This window comes from Tasmannia lanceolata, unplaced genomic scaffold (assembly GCF_043159265.1).
Source record: "Tasmannia lanceolata isolate RefF3 unplaced genomic scaffold, GAP_Taslan_0.1 ptg000025l, whole genome shotgun sequence".
Classification (NCBI taxonomy): domain Eukaryota; kingdom Viridiplantae; phylum Streptophyta; class Magnoliopsida; order Canellales; family Winteraceae; genus Tasmannia; species Tasmannia lanceolata.
In genome coordinates, this window is record NW_027518702.1 from 10,664,892 (window position 1) to 10,685,091 (window position 20,200).

Genomic DNA, 20,200 nt, shown 5'->3' on the forward strand with positions numbered 1-20,200 from the left:
GTTGTGGGAGCCACCATCCTATAATATTTGATAAAGTTGATATTGACAACCACCATATGTTTAGTGTCATGTACATCACCAACTACCATTTATGAGAATGAGGATCCGGTACACCCTTATTAAATCCGCACCGTTGACTAGGATGCGATGTCACAATCAACGGTGGTGATCGAGGAACTTCATGAAGAGCACAACTCCCACCTAACCAATGGTGGGGCCCCACCCCACCACCATTGAAGGGTCCCCAAATACAAGATTAACACCGATCAGAAGATCCTAACCATCCAATGAGCGAATTTTTCCTCGCCAAAAATGTAAACAATTGACCATCTTGGGCACACCAAATTGGACTCCGAACGTTAGATGTGACTAGTTTAAAAGTCATCCATGGCCCACAAGATGGACGGTCCCGATCATTTATCTATCGACGGTGTAGATGAAATCAAGAAAGTGAGTTGAGAATGGTAGGAAAGCTGACACGTGATCTATCCACTACTACTATTTTAAGCTATTTTTTAAGGATTTAGGACCATTTTTCTTTCACATAAAGACAAGAAATTTCTAACGTGATTAATAAATTGATATAGTTTTTAATATAATCTTTTACACACTTATTTTAAGGAGAAGGTTTTCCATTTTACGGCTTAAATATCAAACTTCATATCTCCTCTTCTGCAAAAAAAAACATCAGACAAAGATGGCCGGAGGAGTGTTTTCCGTTAACGGTGACGGCAAGAACTTTAACGGAAGGTTAACGGCGTCAGTGATCATCACCTGCATCGTGGCAGCTTCTGGAGGGTTGATTTTTGGCTATGATATTGGAATTTCAGGTTGGTTGTAATTTTTCCTTGGAAACTGGGAATTTTTTTTTCTTCTCTTGATTCTTCTTTCTCGTTTTTTTCAGTCATGGGTTCTCTTGCTAGTGTGTATGAGGCTCCATTCCTTTGGGATATGCTAGGGATCATCGTAAAAAGCATTTCACGGCTGGGCTGTTGCAAGTGAGAGCAGCCCCACCTATGAATTAAATGAATAAGACAAAATCCGAGCCCGTATGGCTGCTATCACATGCAACGGACCTGCTGCGAAATGCCTTATAAGATGGTCCCTAGCAAATCCCTAATTGATATTATCACCCTCTTTCTAGCATTTACGCCCCTTTGTTTGTAATTTCCAAGAAAAAAAAAGGGAAGTGATATATAGGCCCCTTTTGATTACCAGGAACACCCAGTGCCAGTGTACTTGATTGTCATGTACACTGGCGTTGTGTCCATAGTAATCAAAAGGGGCGGATATAAGGCCCCAAAATTTTCATAATTACTAATGGTACAATTTTTTTTTTGCGTTAAATAGGTTTTAATTTTCCCTTTTCCCCATTTTTTCCTTAATTACATTACCTTAAAATCTCTCCATCACCAAAGGCAACATTAAAGCCTTTGAAAATCTCCCTCTCTCTAAAAAAGGCACCATCTATCTCTAATGAGATTTCCCTTTATAAGAGAGAGATATATTTAGAAGATTTAGCATTGGTTGAAGTGAGAGATTTTAAGGGATTTTGAAGTTATCTACAACAAAGGGTAAAATGAGTAAAAGAAATAATTAGAAGTTATCAATGTCCTATTGGCTAATTATGAAAATCTTGGGGGGATTCCAGTTTTTCTAGGGGTTTCTAGTAGTTCCACCACCCACCCCCGCACCCCTCCGAAAGAAAAAAAAAAAAAAAAACTTGATTTTCGGACAAGACAAACAAAGGGGGGGTAGATGTAGTTGAAAAGATCAAAAGATGGGAAAAAATGTGCTTGGAAATATCATTTCTCACAAGATATAATTTTGGAAAGGAATGGTAGTTACTGTGGAAAGTTATTAGAGGAATTTGCAACACGAAACTAAGGAAAATGAAAGTTTCAACAAACCCATTCCCCTTCGTCTTTAAACAACCTTTTTTTTTTCAAGATGAGATATGCTAAACTCAAGGGCACTCTTGCAAAAATCAGCTGAAAGGGCGCCCCTATTAGCTGCACGTCACCCAAGCACATTTATAACGGCTGCAAGTCAAAGAGAATTAAATGCACTTTGGTGACATACTGCCAATGGGGGCACCCTTTTAGCTGATTTTTGCAAGGCGCCCCTAAGTTTAGCATTCCTCTAGAAGGAGATATGCTAAAGTCAAAGGCACCCTTGCAAAAATCAGCTAGAAGGGCACCCCATTGGCTTCATGTCACCAAAGTGCATTTACAATGGCTAAAAGTCAGAGAGTGTTAAATGCACTTTGTTGATGTGATGCCAATAGGGGTGCCCTTTCAGTTGATTTTTGCATGGGCGGCCCCGTAGTCTAGCATTCCTTTAGAAGTAGATATGCTAAAGTCAAGGAGCTAGCTTGAAAGAGTGAGAAAGGAAGTGACAATATCATTCCTGGAAAGAATGAGAAAGGCCAAGAAGCTGACACATTTTTCAACTTTGTTTTTCTTTGTAGGTAAGCTTTGGTGTGACACTGTGACCGGCCCACCAATTTAGAAAATGATGAACAATACAATCAATTAACAACTCTACCTACAACGCTACAAGGCTACAACTAGGGGGGGAACTCGGGTCGGGCTCGGTCGGGTTGAGGCCCACCCGATCAGACCCTAGGAACCCTTTCTTCCAAACCGATCCCGACCTGAGGAACCCTTTTTTCCAACCCAAACCCGACCCGCGCGACCCGAGTTCAACCCAATTTTTAAGCCTAATAAAAAATATCAGGTTTCACTCAGGTCAGGTTGCCCAAACCCGACCAGAGTTCAACCCAATTTTTAAGCCTAATAAAAAATGTCAGGTTTCACTCAGGTCAGGTTGCCCAAACCCGGCAACCCTCAACCCGAAACCGACCCGAATTGCACCCCTAATTACAACCCATATATAGTGGGAATATTTGGTGGGTTGGGACATTAATTGAAACCTTATAAAATATAAAGTTTACTTAACTATTAAATTACAACCCATATATAGTGGGAATATTTGGAGGGTTGCGACATTAGTTGAAACCTCATAAAATATAAAGTTTACTTAACTATTAAATATCTTACAACATAATCCTTTTTAATTGCACTAACGTGTCTTGTCTTTTACTGTTTAAACAAATGTCAAAGGTTGTTATTACTTTTCCAAAAAGCTCTGGGAGGCCAATTAAAAAAGAAAAGAGAAGCCGAGTTTGTGCAGTTATTAAAACATCACAGTGCCGATATCAGTTGCCATTAAATATCTTCTACATCTAAATTTCTATATAGCTATCTTTAATTTATTTTTATCTCTATTATGTATTATGTATAGGAAAGTGATATCAGCACAATCATGTTTTAATAATTGCACAAACCCGTCTTATCTTTTCTTTTTTAATTGGCTTCTTGAGCTCGTTGGGAACTGTAATGCTGACAACTCTTGATATAATAAAAGACAAGATGAGTTGGCACAAATATCAAAACATGGATGTGCTGATATGATTTCCCTGTGTACAATGGGAATACATGGCGGCCTCCAAAATTATTTAAAACCTTATAAATCTAAAGTTTTCTTTAATTATGTATATATAGTACCCGATGTCATTTAAAACCTTTGTTTAAGCCCGAGTTAATAAAAATTATTGACTGAGCTGAGTTGACTCAGTTTTACCTTGGCCAAGTTATAGTTCGCATTTTTAAACAATGATATAATAAATTTCCAAGTTAATAAGCCTAAGAACAATCCTAGATCAAACCTAATAGTAATACATGCAATGTGGGGCAACTACTACGCCATAGCGGGCCCCACCATTTGATTGATCTGAACCATCCACTTGATTTAGCCCAGCTTTGGATCTCGTATATATCTTGTAGCCCTACAATGAGGTCCGGCCCTATTCCTTTCTTTTTTGTCTCTTCAAAATTTATCTTGTAACCTGGGCCGACACCATAATCCTACTGAAGCATTCATCTCCAACTGATTAACTAAATTGTACTAATAATTATGTTAAATTACCAGGAGGAGTAACAACAATGGAGTCATTCCTTAGAAAATTCTTCCCGTCGGTGTTGAGGAAAATGGCGGACACCAAACGGAACGAGTATTGTGTCTATGACAGCCAGGTTCTCACTTCCTTCACTTCATCCTTGTATATTGCCGGCTTAGTTGCGTCCCTCATGGCTAGCCACGTCACAAAGGCTATGGGACGCCAGGCCACCATGTTGATAGGTGGAGCCACCTTCTTCGCCGGAGCTGCCATCAATGGAGCCGCTGTCAACATAGAGATGCTCATATTAGGTCGCATTTTGCTTGGATTCGGCGTTGGATTTACAAATCAGGTGGGTAGAGTTTAAAGTATAAAAGGGTTTTGCTAAAGGGTGTCCTAAGGGCACCCGTTAAGGTGCATTGGAAATGATATTTTCCACATATTTTCATAAAGAAATCTTCAAATAGAGGTAATTAAAAGTCTGAAAATACGTGTAAAATGATTGGAAAATATCATTTCCAATGCACTTTAATGGGTGCCCTTAGGGCACTCGTTAGCAAAACCCTTCATATTAAAAAACAATCTCCAACAGTTTAAGCTTTTAGAGTAATTAAAGGGTGGTTTCACATTGTTTGAAAGCAACTGTGTGGGTTCAAACTCATTCATATTAAAAAATCCACATGTTATGGGCTTATGGCCAACCCAAAAGTAGGGCTACATGTGCCACATGTTGGCCAACTGTAAAAAGAGGGGCCACACGTGAGGGGGAGTGTTAAAGTGTAAAAGATTAAATAACCCCTTCTCTAACTGCTTAAACTTTTGGAGTAATTGGTTGTTTCAGACAGTGACAAGTTTCCCTTGCAAAAGAAATCCTTGGATAAGCTGGTCTAGGGATTGGCTATCCTTCTTGGACAGTATATCTAGGGCTGCATTAGGGTTAAAAGAATAAGAAATCAGAATTGGTATCCTAATCTGATTACTATTGCTATTACCTTGGAAATTGAATGGAAAAAGTTTTAAATAAAAGATTTAATTAAAAAATATTTCAATAAAAATTCCATACCAACCGGGGCAGAATCAGAATACCACCTATTGGGGCGGGAAACAATTCCAGCATTTTATCCAATTTAATTTTTAGTTCCACCCTGGTGTCATTTCCGCCCTTTCATTCTGTTCATTTTTTTGAACCAAACGTTGGCTTATGAGAGCTTTTTGGGTAGTAAAATAGCCTTTGACAGCTATTTAAATAATCAAAGACAAGATGAGCTCGTGCAATTGTCAAAACATGGTTTTGCTGATATTATTTACCTCCTATTTGTAATTAATAATTCCACAAACCCAGCTTGGCTTTTCTTTTTAATTGGTTTGTGAGAGCTTTATGGGTACTATATTAGCCTTTGATAGCTCGTTAAATAATAAAAGACAAGATGAGTTTGTGCAATTATCAAAACATGAGGCAGAAGTTTAGGTTGTACATCGAGGGATAAAATTATTAGAGGAGGAGGATTTTAATCATGTTGTAGTGGAAGGAGACTCCTTCAATGTGATTCGATGGCTCTACCACTCTCATTTGTTTCGTTGGCGTTTTGCGGTTTCTTCAATAGGATCTCATATCGTCGGGTCAGAAGATCGGCCAATGGGGAGGCAAACAAACTAGCTAGAAGTGGAGTTCATTTGGATTCCTTGGAGCAATACGATTTCCTTGCTCGATTCTTTTTGTTGTTCGATTGTATTATCATTTATCTTGTGTATTCTCTGTTCCTTTGACCATGTTGTCCTTTCAAAGAAATTTTTAACCATTCAAAAAAAAAAATCATTTCCCTTCTTTTTGTAATTCCAATTTTAACCTTATTCATGTGCTTTTCAGGCCACTCCTATCTACCTTTCCGAGATGGCCCCACCAAAATGGCGTGGCGCCTTTAACACCGGCTTCCAGCTCTTTATCGGCGTCGGAGTCGTAGCCTCCAACCTCATAAACTATGGCACAACTCACATCCACGGCTGGGGTTGGCGCCTCTCACTCGGCTTAGCCGCCGTTCCAGCCACAATCATGACTCTCGGCGCGCTACTCATAACCGACACACCCAGTAGCCTTGTGACACGTGGCAAGCTCCAACAAGCCCGGCTGGCCCTGAGCCGGATCCGCGGGTCGGGCTCAGATATCGAAGCCGAGCTAACAGATCTCGTCCATTCAAACAAGATCTCGAGATCCGTAACAGAAGTTCCCTTCAAGAACATATTAAAACGGCGTTATCGGCCCCACTTAGTCATGTCCATCATGATTCCGTTCTTTCAACAGTTGACGGGGATCAATGTGATCGCTTTCTATGCGCCGATTTTATTTCAGACCGTTGGATTTGGAAATAATTCGGCGTTGATGGCCGCTGTTATACTCGGATTGGTGAATCTTGGCTCGATCCTCGTCTCCACTTTTTTCGTGGATCGGTATGGACGGAGATTCCTGTTTTTAGAGGGTGGGATCCAGATGATCATATGCCAGGTAAGTCGTAGGGTGCCCTACACTCCAAACCCTAAACCCTAAACGCTAAACCCTAAGATGGTAAATGCACCCGAGTCCCACCCATTCTTAATCCAAACCGTCCACTTGATAGGACTCGGTTTAGATCTCCTATAACCCAAAAATTATTTATATCCACCAGGATTAATAGATTCAAAGTTGGGGCTATCAAATGAACGGTTCTGATCAATTGACAGTAAGACCCCATATGTCCCAATATTCTTATTTTGATACACATGGCAAACAGAACTGGGGAAGGAAAATCAAAGAAAATATTATCATAATCCATGTTAACTCAGATTCCAGGTTCTATTAGGTTTGCTCATTTCCTTGAAAAAACAAGGAAAATTTAGGGTCTAACACTAAATTTGGCAAGATTGGACTACCATGTCACTACAGGCTATACTTCTCCCCATGTTTCATTATTAATATTTTGTTTTTGTACTGGGACATAGATATTCTAGATACCCAATCCCGATTATGAATCGCCAAACCAAAGTATTTCTACTACAAGGCCATGTTTGACAACCATGAAATTCTTTTCCATTGAAAATTTGTATATCAAGTGGGGAGAGATAGAAGACTTGAGAGCCTGGAGAGGTTGAGAAGTGGCTAAAAAATAAGGAAAAAATAAACTATATTTTAAGTAGAGTTTATTTTTTCTTGTGTTTCGGACTTTTCTGAACCTCTCCTCCTTCATATCTTCTCAAGTCCCTCGCTCTCCCTGTAAGCAAAACTTAGTTTTAAATGGTTTTTTTTCTTTAAAACACGTTTCCTAGGTAAATAGTCTGTTTAAAACTTGAGGAATGCTGAAGTCAAGGGGCGCATATGCAAAAATTAGATGAAAGGGCACCCGCATTAGTTGCATGTCACCGAAGTGCATTTATAATAGCAAAACTTTAGCGGTGTGCAGCTAATGAAGGCACCATTTCATCTGATTTTTGCAAGGGCATCCTTGAGTTTAAGAAAATGTTTAAAAAGTATTTTAAAAATGCTAAACATGTTCCTTTTTTCTTTTTTTTTACCAACTTTTCAACTCTACCCTCTCTATATTTTGTAAATGAGAAATTTTCAGATGTATATTTAACCATTTTTTTACTGCTTTTTTTTTACTCAATACTACATTTAACTAGAATTTTTACCATCCCCCTCACCATTGGGTAAACTTTTCCATGGAAAGTGAATGTAACAAATCCGAATCAGTTCGTAACGTGATTGATCTTGTTAGAGGGAAGATCAGCCTCTTGATCCACTTCGAGGGAAGGATCAATCCTCCTTTATGCAAAAAGACACAATTTCTAAGATGATTTCTTCATTTCTCAAAAAAGGCTATGTACAAGTTATTTATAGAAAATACCTAATCTAGATAGCCCTATCTCTAAGAGTCCTACCTATGCTAAACAACTAGAGAGCATATCTAAAAAATAACAAATACTCTAAACAGATTTATTTCAGCCAAGATGGACCCATTTAGTCACTTAACATTAATTCATGGTTGCCAAACATGGATTTTTAAGGCATTCATTTAAAATTTATTTTATCACAATTGTAATGTGATTGAAGGTGGCAGTGGCTTGTGTACTGGGAGCCAAGCTAGGGGTGTCCGGTGAGGGGTCCTTATCCAAGGGTTACTCTATTTTGGTACTAGTACTTATGTGCTTCTATGCAGCCGGATTCGGTTGGTCGTGGGGCCCGCTTAGTTGGCTCGTCCCAAGTGAGATTTTTCCGATGGAAATCCGACCGGCCGGCCAAAGTATATCTGTCGGCGTCAACTTCGTGACTACCTTTGTGCTAGCACAAACATTCCTCACAATGCTTTGCCACTTCAAGTATGGAACTTTCTTGTTCTACGCCGGTTGGATAACGATAATGACCGGATTTGTCGCCGGATTCCTACCAGAAACTAAAGGAATCCCTCTCGATTCCATGAACTCCGTCTGGGAGCAGCATTGGTACTGGAGAAGGTTTGTTGAAGAGACAAAACCCACAAATTTGCCCTAATAAGGGACACTAGGAGTTGGGCCCAATTGGATCCGGTCGGGTCAGGTTGGCCGTGTTAAGAAGTCCAATTACAATGTAAAAGCTGGATGTGAAAATCTTATAATGGGCCTAACTTGTGGGCCTTTCATCTTGGGCTTAAAGCTGGATATGAAAAGCTTATAGGAATTTTTCAAAAAGTGCTGTATGGACCACATCATAGGATGATTCAAACCATCCATAAGGTGGAACATAAGGTGGAACACAACGTAAATTCCTTATATATGGTACTCGAGCGTTTAAGTCTCCAAGTCTCCAAGCGCGATAGAAGTACTGCCCTTGATATTTGATCCAACAACGGCCTCTTAAAATTGGCCTCCTCGCGGATAAAATATAAGGGGGTGCCGCCTGCGCTAGACTTCACGTTCGGGCACCATGTAAATCTCTCATAAAGATAAAACCATTTATTGTATTTGTGACACATACACAAGAAGACAAGGAACTGAGCACGAATACCCACGAAATGCAAAATGCACTCTGTAAATGACCAAATCCTTGGCCAAATTTCAGTGTCTTCCTTTATATAATATGGAAGATGTGCTTAAACTTACTAGGCTCATTTTCATGGGCATTTCCAATACATAAATGTTGTTGACAAAGGAGTAGTTTAGGGCATTTATTCTTGGAAGCAGAAGGGTTTGAAACTTTTAATGATTTTTTCCCTGAAAACGAAATGATAGTTCAAAGAGGGGAAGAGGGGGTTGAGCATTTAACAAAAACAGGTGGTGATAGAGAGAGTGATGGGGGAAGTCATAGAGAGTTGTAGAAAGCGAGGCATGTGAGGGTGCTTTTGAGTTCTGCATTTAAGGGTATTCAATGGCAGTTAATGGAGGCAGTTGGACTCGAACCCATGAGACCAACTTCAAAGATTTAAATGGGATTTGCACCTTCTTCATTCTTGGCTCCCTAAACACAATCAAGATCTCGTGTAAAATGTGCAATAGAAATGAGAATTTTTGACATATTATGGATTGTGAGGCATCATATCATCACCCTCACATGCAGAACTACCTCTGATTATGGCAACCATGTTTGTGACCACTGCCGCAAGCACCCCACCCTCGATTATGGCAATCGCTATAAATTTGCCTCACAATACAAGTAGTGGATTGAAGATGATCTTGAGCTATATATTAAGGGGTGACAATTTGGGTCACAATATCTCCCGTTATAGGCATATGGGAGCACAAGACAAGCATGAAGAAAGGGAGAACCTTATAGAAGCCTAGAGTTTTGTAAAAGTTTGTTGGAGAAGTCTAGAACCTTGTAGACATCTTTAGAACTAGAACCTTCTAGATATCTCCAGAATTGTGTAGAGAATTTCTAGGCATTCCTAAAATTATGTAGAAAATTTTAGAACCTTATATAAGAATAATAGACAATAAAAGTAGAAGTATTTAAATATTCTAGAAGAGGGTTAGATATTTTGTAAAGGATGTAACTGGAATATATTTAGAATGCTCTAAAAAAACAAGTGTGTAAAAAGAGGTCTCGAAAATTCCTATGATACCTATAAAATGGGGACCCCCCCCCCCCCCCCCCCCCATTTGTGAATCACAGAAAGCTAGGGGCTCGGTTTAAACAAACCGAATAGACCAAAATTTGATAACCAAAATAATTTCAGTTACCAAATTTCGGTAACCGAAACCGAATCGAAATTATCCGAAACCAAACCGAATAACCGAATTATGGGAGAAAAAGAGGGAAAAAAATCAAAATCTCGGTTTAGATCGGAGGGCTAGGATCATCAGATCAAAATGATTTTTTGAGCACAACCTAATTAAGTTGTGATCAATCAAATGGACGGTTTTGATCATCCTACGGAGTGCACATATAGCACTTTTTTTTGGAAAAAAAAAATGGTTTTCATCCGTAATTTCGTTTATTTCAGTTATTCGGTTAACTGAATTCTTTTTTTTTTTTTAGAAAACCGAAACTGAATAACCGAATTTCCAAAAAAAAAAACCCTAAACCGAACCGAAAAGAAAAAAACCGAACTGAACCGACCAATTCGGTTCGGTTCAGTTCAGTTTGGTTATTCGGTTTTAACCGAATAATGCTCACCCCTACAGAAAGCTATAAGCGTTCTTCAAGAAATAAAAAGCTCTCTTTTTGAACTCTCTATGTACTCTCTTAGTCTAAGTATTTCACTAGTTGGGTAAAAGGCTAACTTTTGCTAAGCATTGGGGTGCTAAGTGCAGTGTCACACAGTTTTAACTGAATTGCTAGGCCCGTAACATATTGCTTGGTATGCCCAAGGAGCTATTTATGACTCAATAGAATTGATTATACTTCATTGAAGAAGGTGAGATGATGATTATGCACTGATATGACTAGTGAAGTCATTTTAGTTTAGGTTGAAATCAACCGATGCATAAAAGATGAAAGTGGAGTCTAAAATAGAATGTTGTGAAATGTCTGCGGCATCAACAATAGACTTGAGTTGGCTCATCTAAGCATTCCTTGAACGAGAGTGATTATCAAAACAACCTTCTTTCTTCATCTTCAGATCGGGAAGGAGAAGATGGTTCATTACAGGATAGGAGACTAGAGGTGGAAGAGAAAGAAGCAGTGGAATTTCTTAGATTTGTTGAAAGGGGTGAAATCAAAATGTTGAATTTCCAAAAAATTAATAGATGCATGTTGAAGTATAAATGATTAAATAACATTAACTCTAATAGCTTAAGCTTTTGGAGTAATTGGTTGTTTCACATGGTATCAGGGTCATTGTCTCACAGCAGTTCATAGGTTCAAAGCCCAACAACTCCTTGATATTAAAAAGCCACATATACGACCAACTTAAAAGAAGGGTCACATGTGCCACATGTATGGCCAACCGAAAAAATTAAGAGGTGTCACACTTGACGAGGAGTGTTGAAATATAAATGATTAAATGAATAACACGAACTCTAACAGCTTAAGCTTTTGGAGTAATTGTTTTTTTCACAATGTGAAACAAACTATAGCTCATAAAACGGATGTTTAAGAAAATATTATTTCCATAATCTTCTTTTCTGTAGATCCAAACATCCCTAACAGAAGGGTGGATCGGGTGGGTTATTTATTTTCCCCCACCTGGATTTGGTTGTTTTAATTAAGGATTTGAGGGAGTTAAGCGCTTTAAATTATAGTTCTTTTAAGTGACCCAAGTTTGGAAGTTGGATTTATTGAAAAGCCATGGCATTCATACATTCTTCAACTGTATGCTGCCTCGCATTTAATGATCCTCTCTCTCTCTCTCTCTCTCACACACACACACACACACGTCACGGCTTATTTCTGATCTAGCTACCTCGTCTTGGCTTGGGTTATATCTTGGCAAGAAGTTTTTTCTGCTATAACTTCTAAGAACTTGAAGTACGGTGCTAGTCATCGGAGTTGGAGAGGGTTGCTTTCATTATTAGGTGTCATTACGTAAGGACATTTAAAAGGGTGCTCATTTCACACACCAAAGGTGGGTTAAATGCTGCCAAGTTGGTAAGTTGGGTTCGGCTAGGCTCGAGTTGAACCAGATTTGTACGAAGAAAGCATATTTATAGAGAAGGTGGGGCCTACTCGTGTTCTTTTAAAGTGGCTCCATTAGATCCTCACTTGCACTTCCTCAGTTGCAAATTTTGGACAATTTTAGCCTATAAATTCACCATTTCATGTCTCAAATGCCTTCTATATGAGATAGATAGATAGATAGATAGAGGGAGATATTTGCTTGAAATCCATGGCTTCCCGTCGAAACTCCAGCTTTCTCAGGGAGAGAAATAGGTTTCCCAGCTCCGAAAACTCGTCTAAGAAGAGAAAGCTGTACGAGGGTGAACGCGAAGAAAACCTGATGAAGGAATCGAAGCAATCGAGGGGAGAAATTGTCGAACCCATCTATGATATCGAGCTCCATCTCGAAAGGCCATTGCCTTTGGAGTGGCAACGTTGCCTAGATCTTCAGGTACTATAAATGTTTACACTTTCTTTTTTTATATGTAAAATAAGTGCTACACGAGTACCTACAAAAGTTCTCTAGTTGGACTAGAGTAGTACTGAGATGGGTAACAAGTTAAGCGTGCTTGAGCAAGAGTAGCACTAGAATGGTTGAACTGAGGCATGTTTTTCCTACTTTTTCCATGCAGTCGGGTCAAATACACTTCTACAACACGAGAACCCACCAGAGAACAAGTACAGATCCGCAACAGAGTCCAGAGCCCTCAAGTTTCAAGCCCATGAGCTTGGATCTGGAGCTTAACCTTTCGTTTGAATCACTCAAAGCCCATGCACACAACAATTCGAGTGAGTTATCAAAGGATTTTAAGCTGCAAAGGGAAGAGAATTCTACAGGTATACACTTGTGCTCCTTGTCGGAGGCCTCGCTTGAGACGGATCGCGAGGAGATGGTTACAGCTGTGTGCATGCATTGTCACATGTTGGTGATGCTCCACAAGTCATCCCCTGTGTGCCCTAATTGCAAGTTTGTGCATCCCATAACCCATAATAACCCTTTATCCATGTTTAAGCCCAAGTTTAGGCTCTTGTGTTGTAAGGATTGAGTCTGATCAAGCCTAGAAGCACAAGTTAGAAGAAGCTTCCAATATCACAAGAGCCCATTTCATCTGGTTTTCCATCTTTCTAATCTTCCATCTCTTGTGAAAAAGGGAAAAGAAAGGGAAAGAATAGAAGGAGATGAAGTAATGAAATGAAATCCATAATGTTGGAGGTATACAGAGTTAAAAGGTGAATAGTGGCAGTAAAAAGATGGTTAGCTGAAGACCATCATGTGTTTGGATAGAGGATTCATCATCCTCAAAAAGCAAGAATTCCTTATGTTTGCTATATGGATTTCCTTTTAAGAACAAGTTTTTTTTTTTTTAAATATTAGGTTTGTTTTGTATATTTTAGGTTTCTTTTGAATTGATGGGTTGGGTTTTAGCTTCTACTAATAGTATGGGTGTTTATGAAGGAAAATCTTTACTAGATTCTTTTATCCCTCTTTGGTGATTTAACCTGTCCATGATGTATATACGATGTGATATAATAATGAGTGTAGAACCAAACGTGGGATAGACGTGAAAACAAGACTCCTCTCTCTCTCTCTCTCTCTCTCTCTCTCATATTTAGATTTCCATGATTTATAGAGTTGTGGAGGGTGTTTTCTTTCATTTCAACATCATAAATTTCTTCTTCCAAATCCTCCTACCCACCGATGGGAGCAGGAGTCTTTTATGCTTGAGAAAAGTACATAATGGGGTACAGGTTTAGAGGAATTACAGATTTCAGGCACCTTTTAAAACAAGAATGAGACACAGGCGATTCTTCAAAATCGGGTGGTAAAAGACCCTTATACCCTTCTAACATTGACACAGTCCTCCTTTTTCATTACTGCCTATTAAATTGACATGCTTCACGAGGCTTCTTTTGGTTCGTTTGACTCTGTATTTGAACCGACAGAATCTTGGGTTCGTTTCTGTTAACCGAAAGTTTAGACAGAGAAAATAAATGAGTTAGGGTTATCTCTCTCTGACTCATATCTTTATACTAAAACATAAAGGAATGTACAAAGTCCTAAATGCCCTTAGGCAAGTTACATATTCCAACACTCCCCCTCAAGCTGGAATGTAGATATCATACATTCTTAGCTTGTTACATATATCACTCAATTTTGACTTATTTAAGGACTTTGTAAACATATCAGCTAATTGGTCCCATGACCGAGTAAACACAGTGCAAATCTCTCTTTTCTGGATTCTTTGACGGATAAAATGACAATCCACTTCAATATGATTGGTGCGCTCATGGAAGACTGGATTGTTGGCAATGTATATTGCAGCTTTGTTGTCGCAATAAAGCTGCGAAGGAGAAGATGAAATGAAGCCAATTTCAGAAAGAAGTGAACGTAACCAAATAACTTCCGCGCTTGTCTGTGCCATTGCCCTGTATTCAGCCTCTGCACTGGACTTAGCTATAACATCCTGCTTCTTACTCTTCCATGAAACAAGATTGCCACCTACAAATGTACAATACCCAGTGGTGGACCGTCTATCTGCTGGGGATCCAGCCCAATCTGCATCAGAGAAGCCTTCAACTTTCATATGGCCATGTCTTTTGAACATCAATCCCTTCCCTGGAGCCCCTTTCAAATACTTGAGAATCTGTGTCACCGCAGCCCAGTGAGAAGTACGTGGAGAGCTCATATACTGACTGACAACTCCAACAGCATATGAAATATCTTGCCGAGTAACCGTGAGATATATAAGTTTACCGACAAGCCTGCGATACCTGCCAGGATCCTCCAACAACTCTCCTTCTTCTGGAACGAGTTTCACATTAGGATCCATGGGGGCGGAAGCTGGTTTAACTCCAAGATTGCCTGTTTCTTTTAGCAAATCCAAGACATACTTTCTATGTGATAAGAACAAGCCTCTACAAAAACAAGCAACCTCTATCCCCAAGAAATACCTGAGCTGACCCAAATCCTTAGTAAAGAATTCATTTTGCAAAACGGTTTTCAAACGTTGTATACCTTGTGAATTGCTCACTGTGATGATTATGTCATCCACATAAACTATCAACAAAATACACCCAGCTGAAGAGTGATAACTGAAGACTGAGTGATCCACTCCGCATTGTTTCATGCCAAAGCGCATGACTGCCTCACTGAATCTCCCAAACCACGCACGCAGAGATTGTTTGAGGCCATAGAGTGACTTGCGTAGGCGACACACGTAGGAGGAAGTCTCCCCCTGAGCAACAAACCCTGGTGGTTGCTCCATATACACCTCCTCAGTCAGGTCGCCATGGAGGAAGGCATTCTTCACATCCAGTTGATAAAGGGGCCATGTAAGAACCGGTAAAATTACTATGCAAGTTCACTATTGAGATGCACTATGTAAAAATACTATTTACAGTAGGACCCACCGAGTACTATTCACAAGCGGGTCCCATCAAAAGTGGGTCCCACATCAGCGGACCCCACACGGGTCCCACCAAAAGCGGGCCCCACAAAAGCGGGTCCTACATCACTTGGAAAGCATGTTGTGCTTATTCTTTCTTTCCATGTGAGATATCATATCTGCAAAATATCATGTTCTTATGAGCTTGACAATTCTACATCACTTGTTGTTTATACCCTACTGGGCTATTTGAGCTCACCCCTTTTTCCTTGTTTTATGGTTCCAAACCCCAGGTGAAGTATAGATGGAAGATGAGGAATGCTAGAGTTGAATGCAGAACTGTTCTAACGGACATTTATGTTTTAAATGTGTATCAACTATGTCTTGAATTACGATGTAATAAGTTAGACCTAATTTCTGTAAATCCTCTAAACGTATTTGAGATCTTGGGAATAATGAAAGTTTTTGAGAAAGATGATGTCATATTCTTCTACACACCGAGTTGGTATTTTCAGAAAAAACCGGGGCGTTACAGGCCAGCTATGATTAACAGCAAGAGACAGGAGCACACGAACAGAGGAAATTTTTGCAAGTGGACTGAAGGTCTCAGTGTAGTCAACACCAAAAGTTTGAGTGTATCATTTCGCGACTAACCGTTCTTTTAAGCGCTCGACAGTACCATCACAGAGGTATTTGATGGAGAAAATCCACCGACAACCAACAGGACGGGCATCAGCGGGTAGGGAAACCAGATCCCATGTATCATTACTATGAAGAGCGCCCATTTCTAGGTTCATAGCATCACGCCAGCCAGGATGGTCAAGAGCCTCAGCCACTGACTGTGGTAAAGACATAGAAGACAAGGAGGAAACAAAGCTCTGGAAGGTACTGGTGAGCTTATCATAAGAAACAAAATTCGAAAGAGGATGTGCAGTGGAACGGGATCTCGTACGAGATGCAATAGGAGAATCAGAAACAACAGAGGAAGGCGGAAGAGAAGATACCTGAGAGCGGGAGAGAGGGATCATCGGCTCAGAAGATGATTGTGCGAGAGGAGGTAGAAGAGACCTATCTGTAACTTGGCGTCACTGATACTGCTGTGTAATTTTAGGTGGAGCTGGCTTCTCCAACGTGGCAGAAGAAGTAGAAGCTGCAGAAGCTGGCCGCACGGAAATAGAAGATGACGGAAGAGAAGTAGGTAGATCTGGTAAGGGAAGCGAGACCTCGGACTCGAGAGAAGGGGTGAAAGATGCCGCGCCATGTTGGAAGAATGCCTCAGACTTAAAGAACGTAACATCGGATGAGACAAACTAGCGACGCAGACGAGGGCTATAGCAATGATAGCCTTACTGCATATGGAAATACCCCAGAAAGACAACGCTCAGACCGGGGATCGAGTTTGTCACGGCCAAGTCCAAGGTGATGAACAAAACAAACGCATCCAAATACACGAGGTGTCAGAGGAAACTGTTCCTTACCAGGAGATAAAATCTCGAAAGAAGAGGCACTCTCTAAGACAGAGGAAGGAAGGCGATTTGCTAAGAAACACGCCGTGAGAAGGGCATCACTCCAGTATGCCTTAGGAACACTCATCTGAAAAAGAAGAGTGCGACCTACTTCAAGGGAATAACGAAGTTTTCTCTCAGCAACACCATTCTGTTGAGAGGTGTACGCACATGAAGACTGATGTAAAATCCCATGTTGGGAGAGATACGATTGAAAGCCATTAGTATCTGTAGACACCCCATTTTGACCGGACCCAAGTTCGCTATGCTTGGCATGTAGACACCCCATTTTGCTCTGCCTTAAGAAATTAGGTTTTTTTTTTTTTCATCGGTTTTCCAATGTCTTTCCTTCCCGCGTCCGTTTGTTACATTTCTAAATATTTTTGGTCGTTTCCGCCATGTTTCGTATTTTTCTGTTGAGTATTGAGAAGGGTTATTCATGAGAATCCGAGCAAAAGAGAATGTGGGACCCGCTGGTGTGGGACCCGCTGATGTGGGACCCGCTTGTGCGGAACCCACAAAGTGGGACTCACCATTAGCATGACTTAACTTTCTCTACCATTTCCACTAACTTCATTTTTCCCTTTAAAATAACATCATTATCTCCATTACCATTATATATTCCATTATTCCCACCACCATTCCCACCATTACCATTATATATTCCATTATCCCCACCACCATTCCCACCATTACCATTATATATTCCATTATCCCCACCACCATTCCCACCATTACCATTATATATTCCATTATTCCCACCACCATTCCCACCATTACCATTATATATTCCATTATTCTCCACCACACCCACCATTCTCATTATTTATTTCCACCTCTCCACTAAGTTTTTCACTATATAAAGAGAGGTGATGAGAAGGAAAAAGAGGAGAGAAAAAAAAAAGGAGAGAAGGAAGAGAGAAAAAAAAAGAGGAGAGAAGGAAGAGGGGAGAAAAAAAAAGAAGAGAAAAAAAAAGAGGAGAAGGGAAAAAAAAAAGAAGAGAGGGAGAGAAAATAAGAGAGAAAGAGAGAGAGGAAAATATAAAAACAAAGAAGGAAGCGGAGCGGATCGCACGTCGGCCGGATTTTTGGATTTCTTCGGCTCTTGGATTCGGCGAGGAACTCATCACAGGTAGGTACACTGTTTTCGGAATTTTTTAGAATTATTTGGTATATTTTCGGATTTTTGCATGATTTTTAACGAAGAAAACTAAAAGATATACTAAACAGATTCCACAAATAATGAAATTTCGTGGGAAAATAATATGATAATGATACATTCTACCATGAATTTGTGAGAATTTTTGGATCTTGTTTGGTATATTATTTTATGCATTCTTTGAAAATTATCAGATTTTGGGAGAATTGTTACTGATGTCAAATCACAGATACAATTCTCCAAATTTTTACAGTAGTCTTAAATTCTATACTTCTTGCTTCTGTAAAATTTTCAAGTGATTTTGATCTTGTTTCATATGAGCTGTAGTGTTAATTCATAATCTGGTTTGAAATTTAAAAAATCCGAAACTGATAGTAAATAGTTTTCTAAATTCATGGAAATCTTACAGCATGCTATTTTCACTTATATCTTACTAATGTAGAAATTTCATGGAATTTAGATTTCTATTTCTAGTAGTTTCTGTGTTATTTTTGCAATCTGGTCTTATTGTTGTTAAATCAAAATTAAATATGAGCTTAATGTACAAATCCACAAAATTCATCCCGTAAGCTGCATGGATACCCATCTTACTGCTGTAGAAATTTTGATTCATTTCGAATTCGTTTGCTATAGTTTCACTTGTAAAAACACTCATATGTTTAAAATTGATAAAATCCATTGAAAATCCGAAATTAATTGAAAATCATCTGAAAATTTCTAAAGAACCTTAAATCTCTGTCACATGTTAACTCATTAATCCATTGAAACAGAAATCTTAGGGTCTTTAGATTTCCCTCGAAAAATGGTCAGTGCATCCATAATCGTATCCCAATTGCAACCAATCTTTGACAATTTAGATATTTAAGCTATAACATGTTATTGGCTCCGAGGTTACTGTCCACGGAAATCCTGAGATCTGCCAGGCAATAAGATGCTATAACCTAAGTATTAAATTGCGCAAGGAAAGAGCGCACGATTCCCTCCCTTGGATGCCATTCTGGGCCGAAATTGGTGTACCCATAGGAGGCATGCTTTGCTTCATATAAGAGTCTTTGACTCATTTGTTTGTGTGATGTTGTTGTCAGTGAGTCTTTGACTTGTGTTTCCATCTCTTTTAGGGAGTCTTTGACTCGTCTATCCTTTAGTTGTTGTCAGTGGAGTCTTTGACTCGTTTTTCCACCGCTATTAGAGAGTCATTGACTCATTTGTACCCTTCTTTAATATTTTTAGTTAGGAGTTTCTCCTTTAGAGTTGTTGATTACTTCGCTTTAATTAGAGGCTAACTCAGTCTTATTAGAGCTTTGCTTGCTTGGGATCTTGGATCGTTTTCTCTCTTCTTGGGACGCTATCTTTCTTGTTATGGTTCGTCTCTTTGAGACGTTAGTTGTTTGTTCGGGGTTTCCCCTTTTGGATTTAGGGCTTTGCCCTAGTTTGTGGTTGTTCTTGCGTGTTCCCTTTAAGATTGAAAACATTTAAAGGTTTAGAGCATTGGAAAAGCTTTAAAATCCAAAACCATTAGAAATTTAAAACTCAAAAAACATTTGAAAACTTTAAAAATATCAAAAACATTTGAAAAACATAAAAAAGTCTTTAAAAAAAATCTAAAGTGTTGAGTGTTTCTTTTAGAAGCGTATTAGGCGAGTTCGATTTTCGAACTACGTTGGCTTGATCCTCTTCCGAGGTACGTAGTGCAGCTTGGGATTTACATCCCAAGTCCGGCCAAACTTTTTTTGTAAATAAACGTTTTAAACCTTCTTCAAAAACCTTTAAAATATAGTTTTCAAAAGACCTTCCTCTAGAGTTATGAGTTTCTCCTCGATAGAGAATTTTAGAGTTAGGGTTTTTCTTTTGATAGGTTGTTTGATTGATTGTTTGCTGTGTGCTTGTTTTAGAGTTAGAGGTCTGTCCTAGAGTTATAGGAGCGCCTCCGTCCGGTCAGTCGGCGATCCATATCGCCGAGTGATGACTAGAGTAGGATACGCTAGTCCACCCTTGGTTTTCCGTAGGAAATACAGCCTAGTCACACATAGGTTGTAAGAACCACCTGCATTAGCTTAGGGCTAATCTGCATTTAGTTAGGGCATATAGGGTGTCATAAAATCCACAATTCACTGAAATTTAAATAATCGTACAAGAAACTTTAATAAC

The 20,200-nt window shown here is 39.4% G+C and overlaps 2 protein-coding genes across 2 annotated transcripts; both read left to right on the forward strand.

The window, feature by feature from the left end:
- Positions 1-572: 572 nt before the first annotated feature.
- LOC143858004 (sugar transport protein 5-like) lies at positions 573-8,656 on the forward strand. The gene is made up of 4 exons (XM_077368586.1): positions 573-830; positions 3,994-4,313; positions 5,829-6,461; positions 8,043-8,656. Exons 1-4 carry the CDS (start codon positions 698-700, stop codon positions 8,478-8,480), a joined length of 1,524 nt encoding a protein of 507 aa, XP_077224701.1. The 5' UTR covers positions 573-697; the 3' UTR covers positions 8,481-8,656.
- A 3,346-nt stretch (positions 8,657-12,002) lies between these two features.
- On the forward strand, positions 12,003-13,485 carry LOC143857963 (uncharacterized). The gene is made up of 2 exons (XM_077368528.1): positions 12,003-12,453; positions 12,635-13,485. Exons 1-2 carry the CDS (start codon positions 12,232-12,234, stop codon positions 13,046-13,048), a joined length of 636 nt encoding a protein of 211 aa, XP_077224643.1. The 5' UTR covers positions 12,003-12,231; the 3' UTR covers positions 13,049-13,485.
- Positions 13,486-20,200: the final 6,715 nt, after the last annotated feature.

What these genes read in the sequence shown, in the direction of transcription:
- LOC143858004 (XM_077368586.1), top strand. Translation starts at nt 698, where the DNA reads ATGGCCGGAGGAGTGTTTTCCGTTAACGGTGACGGCAAGAACTTTAAC. An exon ending in CTATGATATTGGAATTTCAG is followed by an intron (nt 831 to 3,993) that starts GTTGGTTGTAAT and finishes TTAAATTACCAG; the next exon opens with GAGGAGTAACAACAATGGAG. An exon ending in TCCAGATGATCATATGCCAG is followed by an intron (nt 6,462 to 8,042) that starts GTAAGTCGTAGG and finishes ATGTGATTGAAG; the next exon opens with GTGGCAGTGGCTTGTGTACT.
- LOC143857963 (XM_077368528.1), top strand. Translation starts at nt 12,232, where the DNA reads ATGGCTTCCCGTCGAAACTCCAGCTTTCTCAGGGAGAGAAATAGGTTT. An exon ending in AACGTTGCCTAGATCTTCAG is followed by an intron (nt 12,454 to 12,634) that starts GTACTATAAATG and finishes TTTTCCATGCAG; the next exon opens with TCGGGTCAAATACACTTCTA.